This window comes from Osmerus mordax, chromosome 17 (assembly GCF_038355195.1).
Source record: "Osmerus mordax isolate fOsmMor3 chromosome 17, fOsmMor3.pri, whole genome shotgun sequence".
In the NCBI taxonomy this organism is placed as follows: Eukaryota; Metazoa; Chordata; class Actinopteri; order Osmeriformes; family Osmeridae; genus Osmerus; species Osmerus mordax.
In genome coordinates, this window is record NC_090066.1 from 10971520 (window position 1) to 10983619 (window position 12100).

At 45.1% G+C, this 12100-nt stretch overlaps 1 protein-coding gene across 2 annotated transcripts in view; it reads left to right on the forward strand.

Moving 5' to 3' along the window:
• Positions 1-12100, forward strand: part of anks1b (ankyrin repeat and sterile alpha motif domain containing 1B) — a 222899-nt gene that overhangs the window by 150814 nt on the left and 59985 nt on the right. For both annotated transcript variants that reach the window (XM_067254093.1, XM_067254092.1), the window contains exon 13: positions 2694-2892. In XM_067254093.1, coding sequence (XP_067110194.1) covers positions 2694-2892 — 199 coding nt within the window. The remainder of the gene's footprint in view (positions 1-2693; positions 2893-12100) is intronic.

Genomic DNA, 12100 nt, shown 5'->3' on the forward strand with positions numbered 1-12100 from the left:
ACATGGATGCAGCTATGAAGCCGCCGGGTTTGCTTCAGGGAAAATTTATTTTTAAGAAGCTTCCCAATGGAAACCTCGACAAGACTAAGGTTGTTTGCACCTTGTGCAATGCGGAATTTATAATGCGGAAGATGCCGGGCCAAGCACTGATGTAGCGCAGGGGAAGAGTCGTAGTCAAACTATTATGTTTGAGTGCAACCGAGGCAAGCCCGTCAGCACAGCTCTATCAGCCAAGCTAACTAATCTCGCTCAGTGGATTACCTCTTATGTAGGCCTACAGTTCAAAATTCATGTTTAACTGAATAAACAGTTAGTAAACACAAGTACATCTTATTGAACATAATTTATTTTCATCACCAATTATCATAGTAGAACCGGCCGTGTCAAATGACGTTGTGTCCTTGGGCAAGGCACTTCACCCTACTTGCCTCTGGGAGAATGTCCCTGTACTTAATGTAAATCGCTCTGGATAAGAGTGTCTGCTAAATGACTAAATGTAAATGTAAGCAGTTTGTGATGCATTTTGGAAACTGGAGATGAGCCCCTGGTCTAATGCGTCACCTGGCTTGAGAAACCCGTGCTCAAAGACTTAGTCATTATTTGGGTAGCACACATATTCTGAATGCCTTCGGCGGAATTCAAATGAGCCATTTTAATCTAGATTAATTCCAAGATTACAGTGAGATTAATCTAGATTTAAAAAAAAATCTATGCCCACCACTAATATAAACACATATGAAAGCGGCAATCATTTGTATGTTTTGCAATGTAATGCAATATAACACATAAATATATATTATAGTGTATAATATATTATTAATATATTTATCATCAATATATTAGCCCATGTATTTCCATATATAATATATTGGTAAATGTAATAGAAAATAAAATATATTACATTATATTTCAAGTTATATATTAGTCAATATATTTTTCTTCCGTAAGTGACTGGCCCACTGTCTAGAGAGATGCGTAGGTTTTTGTTGAAGGGAAAAGTGTTTAATTGTCCCACCTGCTGTTCACTCTTCTTTTTTATTTTAATACACATATTTTCTTTGTGAATCTATCTCCACTCTCTCGTTCTTCTTCTGCTTCTCCTCTCCCTCCATGCATCTGCAATTTCCATCTTTCCCTAGTACCTGCCCGCATCCTTTTGTCTCTAGATAATTTTTCTTTCCGTCAAATCAAATTTCTTTCTCTCTCTCTCTCTCTCTCTCTCTCTCTCTCTCTCTCTCTCTCTCTCTCTCTCTCTCTCTCTCTCTCTCTCTCTCTCTCTGTCTCTCTCTCTCTCGCTCTGTATTAACCACTCGTCTCGGTCAATGACCTTCAGATTTAGAAGTGCATGCACATGCCATTAAAACAAACAGAAACACGTGTGCCCTCACACACACACAAACTCACACATGCACAAACTCATCACATCATGCAGACATAACAAAAAACACATGTACACAAATATACTTTCACAGTACAGGCATCCACAATGACACCCGTAGAGTGTCACTTTTTTGCATAACTTTCTGTATATTGTCAGAAAATCATTTTTTGGTCTTATTTTGTTGGAATTATCTGCTAGGGATTGTGGATGTTATGTATGATGTGTGTAGGTCTGTTCTCTGAATGGTTACACAAGATGTGTGTGTTAGGCACAAATCACCTCTGCTCATACACTGAAGTGTTGTGATATAATATTGCAAATATTGCAAAGATTTATCTGTGAATATACAGTTGGTATAATATACAAGGGATCATTTGCATGTCTGTAGCTATATAGTAATCACAGTTATCCAAGCATGCATTATGACTGTACTCCTGCAGGGAGACCATAAACCAACATACCTGTCTGTCTCTCCTATAAACAAACCTACACACACACACACACACACACACTGTATTTATGCTTTTGGTAATATGCATACATCACTTGGACTTGGTGATGTAAGAGGCAGTTGAGCCAATCCTTATGCAACACTTCCTGTGTCTTACACAACATCAGGGTGCTGCTCCTACAGTGTACAGCAGTTTGGAACAGAAATATTCAGCCTCTGTCTCACACACACACATTATAATTCTAGACTACAGAGAACTGAGATGCATATATCTCCTCTCTGCTTTTCCTCAATGTTGTTGATGTTTCACATCATTTTATCTCTTGATCTTTGTCTCCTTTCCTCAACCCATCAGCCCCTAGCTCTCCCTCCCTCTTGCTTTCTTTCTTTCTATCGTCATGCACTCACTCACAGACTCACAAACTCACTCACCTTTGTGAAAAAGGTTGATTTGACATCCCCTTGACTGACTTTCTCTCTTTGTGATTCTTGCTCTCTTGCTCTGTTTGTAGCGAAGATGTTTGGAGGTCCCCTTACCTGCTTTTAACCTGAGTCTATACACTCAACACTCTTGTGCCAGAGCAGAGCATGGCGTTGCTGTGACTGCTTTAACGTTCCATTCCCATCGTAACCTCTGCTGTACCTTTTAACAAGGGTGTTAAAAACCTGACTTATTTTGAGTTATGACATTCTCTCCCTCTGTCTCTCTCCTTCTTTCTTTATCTCTCTCTTGCTGTTTCTCTCTCTCTCTCTCTCCCTCCCTCTCCCCCCCCCCCCCTCTCTCTCTCTCTCTCTCTCCCTCTCTCTCTCTCTCTCTCTCTCCCTCTCGCTGTCTCTCTCTTCTCCTCATTATCAATCCAGCCCAAACAGCGGACGTCTCTTTCCTCGTCCCAGGACGTCCAGAGGCCAGTCAACCACAGCTGCGAGCCCTCAGAGGTGAGCTCCTCCTTGGGCTACGCCAGCTTCAGCACTAGCCCCCCCGCCAGCCCCCCGCTCAGCCCCCCGCTCAGCCCCAACAACGACTCAGCGGGCTCCAACGACGACTGTCAACCACTCACAGGTAACCTGCCACCCCTCCCAGTGTCTCACTTACGGTACTGTGTCCGGAAGGTGTTCCCTGGAACGGGACAGGGTGCAAACATGACAGGAAAGTTGCTATCCTCTTTTGAATGTTGTTAGGATGAAAAGTGGATGGGCTTCAAACTAACCAGTATTTTATTAACCCTATGAAGCGGCTAGGAATTTGTAAACAAAACAAATAGTTCCAGAGCCAATTAAACTTGGGTTGATAGCTGAGTTGTTGGGAAATTTGGGGACTTAGTTGTGACATTGTCTTGCGATAATCTTTTGATTCAATAGAAAAGCATTTTGTAGCACATTGTAGAACGTTTTCCAATACTACTTTTAACTCTGTTCTTTCATTGCTCTTTATCTTGTCACTCTCTTTTCCGCTCTTTCTCTACTTCCTTTCCTCATTGCCCTAACTTGTTGAAGCCTTGACAAGGTAAAAAGAGGAGGGATGGAGTCTTTGAAATTGATTTATAATGTCTGACTCCTTTTTTAAGTAATCCGTGTGGGGATTTATTAATTATGTCTGGATGGTCGACACCCTTCATCATTTAGCTCTTTTTGGTTTATCTCTTTGGCTTTGAGAGGAAAAAAAAGAATTGAATTGGACATGGACCATTTCCCATCTCGATCCACTTGTGTGAACCTGAAACAAGTTAGTCAGTGCTGGAACAATTTGCTAAATCCCTATGTTCCAGTACCAAAGCCCACATCACAGAGATATAATTCACATAAGAATTCCTTCTTTCTTTCGGGGGCCTGAGGAGTTAAGTAGCAGCAAGCAGTCGTCTTTAGTTCAGGAGACGTCCGGAATCCCACATGGGGAGATGAAGAGGATGTTTGTTTACAGTGCTGTTCCTGACTGCTGGGTCTTTGAACACGATGTAATGGGTGTTTCGTCTAATAGAGTCCCCCCTCCTCCTGCCGAGTCTGAGAGAGTGGGCCTCAGGTAGGAATAGTTATTTATGGATCGTTATTTAGCAGAACGCCAGCTAACTGACGCACACATGAACAGAGTTTATTTTGTCTTCCTTTTCTCTCACTCTCTCTCTCTCTCTTTCTGCCACACACGAACCACATTTCCAAGAACTTACCTCAACTTCACTACCCTTCACATAAAGACAAACTGTCTACATGGTTGAGAGCATCTGACTGCGTGCGTAGGTTTAGCCTCCACTTCCTGTGTGTCATTTCCTGTGTCCCCATTCCACCACCATCCCTCTCCAGACACTAACTGAGTGTGTGGGCTAGGTGTGTGTTCCCCTAGCGATGAGATCACCGTCGTCACGACAAGGCGATGGTCACGGCGACTGTTGCCGGGTGACGTGACTGAACACATAGATGCTCGTTTACGTCTGTAACCTCATACTGTCTCACCGACTCCTAAGGAGGGAGAAAAGAGAGGAGAGAAGGATGAAGAGGCACTGGATACTCGCTTCCTGCTTAGCCAAAAAGCCCTGCATTTGTCTCGGTCTGGCGCGTGTTTGTGTGAGCGCGTATGGGTCTGCGAGGGTGTCTGTGTTTGCAAACCAAACGTGTACGTGTGTATGTGTCTGTGTGTGTACAGTTTGCTTATTCATGCAGCCATGGTTCAGAGGGCTAGCCAGTCTTTGATCCCTTCACCAGTAACTGCTCATCCTTTCAAAAGGGAAACCCACTGTTTCTTCATTACACGTAACCAGGTGTCATTTAAGAACACACACAACATGCTGTTTTGATTTCAGTGATGAATCAAAATGGACCGACCAACTCCCTTTTCCGGGGGTTAACATTCTTTTACCCTTTCTTCTTCTCTCTTTCTTGCGCTATCTCTGTCTCTAGCTCCTTCCTTCTCTCTTACTCTTTGCTCATTCTCTTCCTCACTTGTTCTTCCTCCTATCCTTCCCTCTTCCGCTAGCTTCCTCCTATGTACAAACAGCTCTGCGCTCTAGCCTCCAGGAATAGACCTGTGCCTGTTTTCATCTTTCTTCTGGTTCTTATTTTCCTGATGTTCAGCCTCTCCTCTCCTCCCCTCGATTTTTCTACTCTACTTATTAGCTTCATAAGGTCCATTGTGTTGTTGCCACGGCAACAGCCAGTGCACGAGGAGCCTGTGGTTGTGTTTGAGATGGCTTACATTTAGAGGTGGATACATCAAGTGATTACCAGAAAGAGAGGAAAAGAAAGAGAGAGAGAGCGAGAGAGTGGTGCAAGTAGAAGAGAGTGGGTGAGAGAAGGACCAAAGAACAAGCGATAACGAAACAAGAAAAGGAAGTATTTTCCGGCAGACCATATAAGGTCCTCCTTCCTCCTTCTCCTCCTCCACTGCATACTCCTTTTTCCCTTCCTGTCTCTATCTATCTGACTGTCTATCTGTTTCCATCCCCTTGCCCTGATTCCTTATGGAAACCTCTCGACCGACCAGTGCTCATTGAATTCCACTCCAGCCCCAGTGTTTACACAACTGCCCCCCACTTACCCTCAACCCCCCACCCTCCCGGTGGTATGTGGGTGTCAGCCACCCGTGGTGGAGGACGGGTGGAAGTAGCCCTATTTATAGCCGGACTCAGTTGCTTCCCATGCCGCGTCCACGTTACAGAACAGCTGTTATGAAACGCGGCTCATTGGTTGGTGCATCCACGTTCTGTCATTCTTTCAGAGACGGTCACGGTAGCGGGCGGGAGATGAAAGCTGATAGCTGAGGTGTTGATGTGAGGATGGTGGCTACGTCCAGGTGCCTCAGGATGTTTCGTCGCTTATACGTTTGTTTTTATTGTGAGGAAAACACGGAAGTGGTGCACGCGGTGCTAGATGTAGAGATTGTGCAATATGTCTTCTGTTATGGGGTGTAATCAGTGTCAGCGTAACTGCACACAGAGCATTCACAGCGTACCTGATATGGGTAAAGTACGTGTAGGATCCTCTGGCGAGTTGTAGCAAGAGCTGAATGAAGCCCACTGATTATACACCCCATAATTGCGCAGCACAGAAACGCCTGTGCACACCTACCCGCCTAGACGCGTGAGATCTTTCGGCATTGGGTTAGATCGCCGTTCAATCCATGACTGGACTCGCATCCACCATGCTAAAATTGTAGTAGCCAATAATCACCAACTAACAACACGAACATGAATAAAATATTGGCCCAAGGCAAGTTAATTTTCGAAAGACCACACCTAGGTGGGCAAGTGTTTGCAGGCGTTTCTGCCTCGCCAGAGTAGCCTATGCATAATTCACTCATATCAGGTATGCGGTGAATGCTGCAGCTATGCTGACACTGATTACGCTATGGGGGGGATTAGAGCCAGGTAATGTTAACAAAGCTAGCAACCGTCACCACGCCTAACAAAGCTGACAATCACTGCCACCGCTACGTCGCTATGTCTGCAAAGCAAACAATCACTGCCACCGCTACGTCGCTACATCTGCCATTATGTGGATAACTAGGTCGATAAGAAGGCAGCTATAACTATCTAGCCTAACCATTATGCCATGCCGGTATTATCATCTCGTGAGACCGGAAGTGAAGCCTGACCATTCAAGAGATTACCCATAGCGTTGAATTTACTGCTTCAAAGTGAGGCAATCCTTCGATTAAAGTCAAGTTTCTTAACGTGTGTCAATTAAAAGTTGCAACTAACCAAGAAGTTTCAAGACCAAGACCCATTCAACATGGTACACCATACCCAAACCCAGATATTATAATTGATGTTATTCTTCAATATTTAATCAAACCACTACCACTCTACTCGTTTCAATGACCAGTCAGTGACAAAACGAGTTTGGCTGTTCAGGTCTCTACCAATACAGCCCAACACTAGCTAGCTGAAATAGCCACACTGATGTTGTCCTTTCATTATTTTCCCCATTGATAGCTAGCCAGCCACTTAGCCTACAGTTGGTGACTTGAGACAGATTATAGCTAACATACCACATAATGGAAGACATTTACATTTACATTTATTCATTTAGCAGACGCTTTTATCCAAAGCGACTTCCAAGAGAGAGCTTTACAAAGTGCATAGGTCACTGATCATAACAACGAGATAGCCACAAAACATTGCGAGTAGCCAAAACATGAAGCACACATTGTGAACAACCAAAGTAAGTGCCAAAGGGAAGAACCATAAGAGCATGTAGTTAAACAAGTTACAATTAAACAACATGAACTGCTATAAGTGCAAGTGTACCTAAAAAAAACAAAAAAAAAACAAGCAACAATAAGAAAAACAATATATCACAGCGAGTACAAACAATTTTAAATCAGTTACCACTAACCACAAGAGCAACAAGTCTCTGAGCAAGAGTCATTGTGATCCTTGAGGAAACTAACATCGGGTCAAGCAAACCATTCCTAAGTACCGTTGTACTCCCGGAACAAGTGCGTCTTGAGCCTTTTCTTGAAGGTGGAGAGACAGTCAGTGTCTCTGATGGAGGTGGGGAGTTGATTCCACCACTGGGGGGCCAGACAGGAGAAGAGCTTGTGTTGGGACCGGGCGGTCTTGAGCGGTGGGACCACCAGGCGGTTGTCTGAAGAAGACCGTAGGTGACGGGTGGGTGTGTAAGGCTGCAGGAGAGACTTGATGTAGACGGGTGCAGTCCCGTTCACTGCTCGGAAGGTCAATACCAGGGTCTTGAATCTGATACGGGCCATGATAGGTAGCCAGTGGAGAGAGATGAGGAGCGGGGTTACATGGGAGCGTCTGGGTAGATTGTAGACCAGGCGGGCCGCTGCGTTCTGAATCCTCTGAAGAGGGCGGGTTGCACATGCTGGGAGACCAGCGAGCAGCGAGTTGCAATAGTCCAACTCGGAGAGGACAAGTGCTTGGACTAGCAGCTGGGTGGAGTGCTCAGACAGGTATCTCCTGATCTTCCGGATGTTGTAGAGGGTGAATCTACACGACCGGGAGACCGCAGCAATGTGGGCCGTGAGGGAGAGCTCGTCGTCCATGGTAACCCCAAGGTTCCTGGCAGAGGATGAAGGGGTCACCGTCGCAGATCCCAGGGTGATTGAGAGATCGTGGGAGATGGAGGGTTTAGCCGGGATGATGAGAAGTTCTGTTTTGGCGAGGTTCAGCTGGAGGTGGTGCTCGGTCATCCAGGCGGAGATGTCTGTGAGGCAGGCCTCAATCCTAGATGAGATCCCCGGATCGGTCGGGGGGAACGACAGGTACAGCTGCATGTCGTCAGCGTAGCAGTGGTAGGAGAAGCCATGGGAGGTGATGATTGGTCCAAGTGAGGTGGTGTACAGAGAGAAGAGGAGGGGTCCAAGGACGGAGCCCTGTGGGACACCAGTGGAGAGCTGGCGAGGGCCTGACAGTTTGCCTCCCCAGGAAACCTGGTAGGATCTTTCCGACAGGTAGGATGAGATCCACTGGAGTGCAGTGCCAGTGATGCCCATCTCAGAAAGTCTGGCGAGCAGGATCTGGTGGTTAACCGTATCAAACGCTGCAGATAGGTCCAGCAGAATGATGACGGATGACCTGGAAGCCGCTCTGGCAGACTGGAGGGCAGTGGTGACTGAAAGGAGGGCAGTCTCTGTGGAGTGGCCAGTCTTGAAGCCCGATTGGTTGGGGTCAAGCAGGTTGTTCTGAGAGAGAAAGTTAGACAGTTGGTTAGATACAGCACGTTCAATTGTTTTTGAAAGGAAGGGTAACAGTGATACCGGTCTGTAGTTCTGGAGGACGGCGGGGTTAAGGGAGGGTTTTTTGAGTAGAGGGGTAACTCTAGCCTGTTTGAAGGCAGAGGGGAGGTGCCAGAGGTAAGAGAGGAGTTTAGGACATGGAGAAGAAAAGTTATGATGGAGGGGGAGATGGTTTGAAAGAGAGGGGAGGGGATAGGATCAAGGGGACAGGAGGTGGGGCGATGAGAGAGAATGAGGTCAGAGATCTCTGCCTCAGACAGGGGAGAAAAAGAGTTTAGACATTTAGTTGGGTCAGTCATGGAGGGTGAGAGGGTAGGAAAGGTAGGTTTAGGGAACCGACTGCTAATGTCGGCGACTTTTTTCTCAAAGAAGGAGGAGAAGTCGTCTGCTGTCAGGGTGGAGGGAGGGGGTGGGGGAGGCAGTGGTGGCAGTGATTGTCTGCTTTGCATAAGTAGCGACGTAGCGGTGGCTGTGATTGTTAGCTTTGCAGACGGGTTACACGTCATACGCGTTAATGCAATGTTTACAAAGGTTACGTCGCTGCTATGAAAGTCCCCACAAGTACTACATCGCTACGTCGCCGCCATCACCCCTATTGGGAACCAATGATAAAAAGGCTGAGACGACACGGACATTGTGGGCACCGCTTGTCTACATTGTATGCATTTCGGGTGTGCGAGGGCACTTGCCACCCCCCATAATTACCCCCCATTATGGGTGTACCCCATAATACAGTTGTCAGTGACACACGCACATAGTTGCACGTGCGTGCACATGTAACCGGTGTGAATCGGTGAAACTCACACCTCAGGTATTTAATAAGCCACCCGCGTCAATGAATAGCTAGCTTTTCGTTGGCGTAGTTGGAAGTGGTCGCGCTTGGCAAGTCAGAGGTTGTGTGTTCGAGCCCAGCGAGTGGCGAACGACACCTTGTTGTGACGGAGCATGGCTACGTCTGTTACATACCGTCACACACACATAGTTATGCGCACACAACACAACCGAGCACGCACACAGCTTTAGAAGTCAGGCATGATTAATCAAGCAATCAACAGGGCAATGCTCTTTTAGTGTCTGTACATGTGTACCTGCGCCTTGTCCATTACTGTTTACAACGTTGGCAGAACTACTTGGTTGGCGTTGCCTTCTGAGCGTGAGAAATACAAGCATGTGAACTGGCTGAAATGCGTGTGTCTCATGGCAAATGCGTGAGAGTTGTCAGCCCTGCGTATCGTGTACTGCACTCTCTTTAACAGTATAATTTGTAAATTGTATTTTGTAACAACATCATAAACATGTAACACCAGACTTTACTTCAGGCAGCAGAAGTATATCGCCCTAGATACCCAAGCCACAGAACGGGACTGCAAAGAGACAGAAATAGTCCCAAAACGGCCATGATTGGCCCCACTTACATACAATTACATGAGTGCTCCCTCAACCATCACCTTCTGTGACCCCTTTGGAGTTCACCCTGGTTCCACCTCTGGTTTTCCAACGCAGCAGTTAAAGTCACAATTTACTTTCTGAAACTGGTGAAGCTTTACTTTTAGAGAACTCTGTGGCAGTGCATCCTTTGTCATAATCATGTGATGTGTCATCGACTGAGAATTAGTTTGTTTCAGTTTTAGTTTTTTCTTGGGAGGTGGGGGGGTGACTGTGCTCCACTTTGTGCATAAGGTATCCAGTTATAGTATTTTGTTCTGTAAAATCCATACTTTTCAAATTATTTTGTATGACGCTTGCTGTGTTTTGTATGTCTGTTGCTTAAATAGATGAACCTGGCACTATGTGAGGTTGAAAATCGTCAGGTGTTTTGTTCAGGACCAAAGGGCATGCTGTGTTGCATGTGAAGTTGTTTGAATGAGCGGTTGGAGAGAAATAATTATATTAATTTGCTGCCATCGTGGGCTGCACGAAGCTATGGACCCATGGATTGCGCAAGAACGGACACTGCACCAGCCTTTATCGTCAACAGGCACTGCCCTAGTAGTTATGAGTGTGTGTATTTGTGTGCGAAAGAAAGAGAGAGTTTCTTTAAATTGTGTAAGGGAGAGTGTGTGTGCCAGTTTTCACTCGTATTTGTCTGTGTGTCCTAGCTACTGTACTGACCAGCTTTCCTATTTAGCCACATACACTGTTTGAATTCTAATTGGGTGTGCTCAAGCCTTCGGCGAGAGCACAACCTTTGTTCTCTCACATATATATTTATTTATTTATTATTTATTTTCACCCCCCTAAGGATCAGTCAATATTTGGACTACATACACAACGGCGGTGTCAAAAGGTTCGTCTTGGTAGCGATTGCGTTGGTTGTATTTTTATTTACGTTCCGTTGCATGGTTTAAGTAGAAATTGCGTTTTTGAGGTGAAAAGTGAAGCTAACGGTGGCTAATTTGCTAGCCACAGTCACTGACGTTACTAACGTCACTACGTCACTAACGTCACGAAAACACGCGTGACTACCTGTAGCAGAACATTCGTTTCACATCTGTTAACTTGGGGGATAGCTAGGCTAACTATAGCTTTACTGCAAGGCAGCTGCAGGAACGCCACAAGCAAAGAGGCCAGGGTGATAACTATTTACTCATTTTACTTTGTGCTGTGAAACACAATTATGAAATGTAATGTACAATATTAGCTGATATTATTAAGGAAGTAGGCCCACATCTACTTTTGGAAACGGTAGTCTACTATTTCACTGAAGCATTAGCATCATGACATTAGCCTCTGTTGCCCGGGCAACACATACTACAGTGGTCTATGATGCATCTGTTTTCAATCTTTAAAATAAACATTCCTCACAAATACATTTTCTTTGTAGGATTTATTATGACATTACATTACAAGTAAACGATTTGTGGGTGAAATTATCATTACCTGTGGTTTCAAACCAGTGTTGCTCACTGCAATGCTGTAGCCTACGCGAGACACTACAAAAACATCTACACAGCTGTAGGAAGTCAAACGGCGACAGAACATGTTCGGCACTCCCCTTACTTAATCAAAAGTCTATCTAACTACTAACCTGAACTTCATTGCCACAGCCTAAACGTTGCCAATCTGTTCATGAAAATAATTAATTTCAGCCTAAACAGTACAACGGAACGTTAAATCCAATTCAACCAACGCAATCGCTACCAAGACGTACACAGCAGTAGTCTACTAGTACTGTACCGTAGTAGTACAATTTACCGGGGCAGCTTCTCCACACAGGGCTATATCGCATTTTGCGTTGTTACTGACAATGATCGCTACCAGTGAGCTTTTTATGAATGAGCGATTTTCCACTAAATAAATGTCAAGCTTATTTACGTTTTGGGGGGCATATTTTCAGTTAGCAGATGGGACTGTCTGAAGTAGAAGTTTCCATCTTCTACTGCCGGGTAACGTCGTAGAATAATCTTCAAAGGGGGTTCTTTATTAATGAATGAATGCAATGAGTAGGCTACATGCCTGAAAATATCACGAGAAGGGAAAAACTTAAAATGACATTTAAGTCATAGAGATTAGGTCCATTTTTACACCGGTCTGCCAAATTTATTCTTTTTGATTCAACGATGAGGCTGCCTCTTGC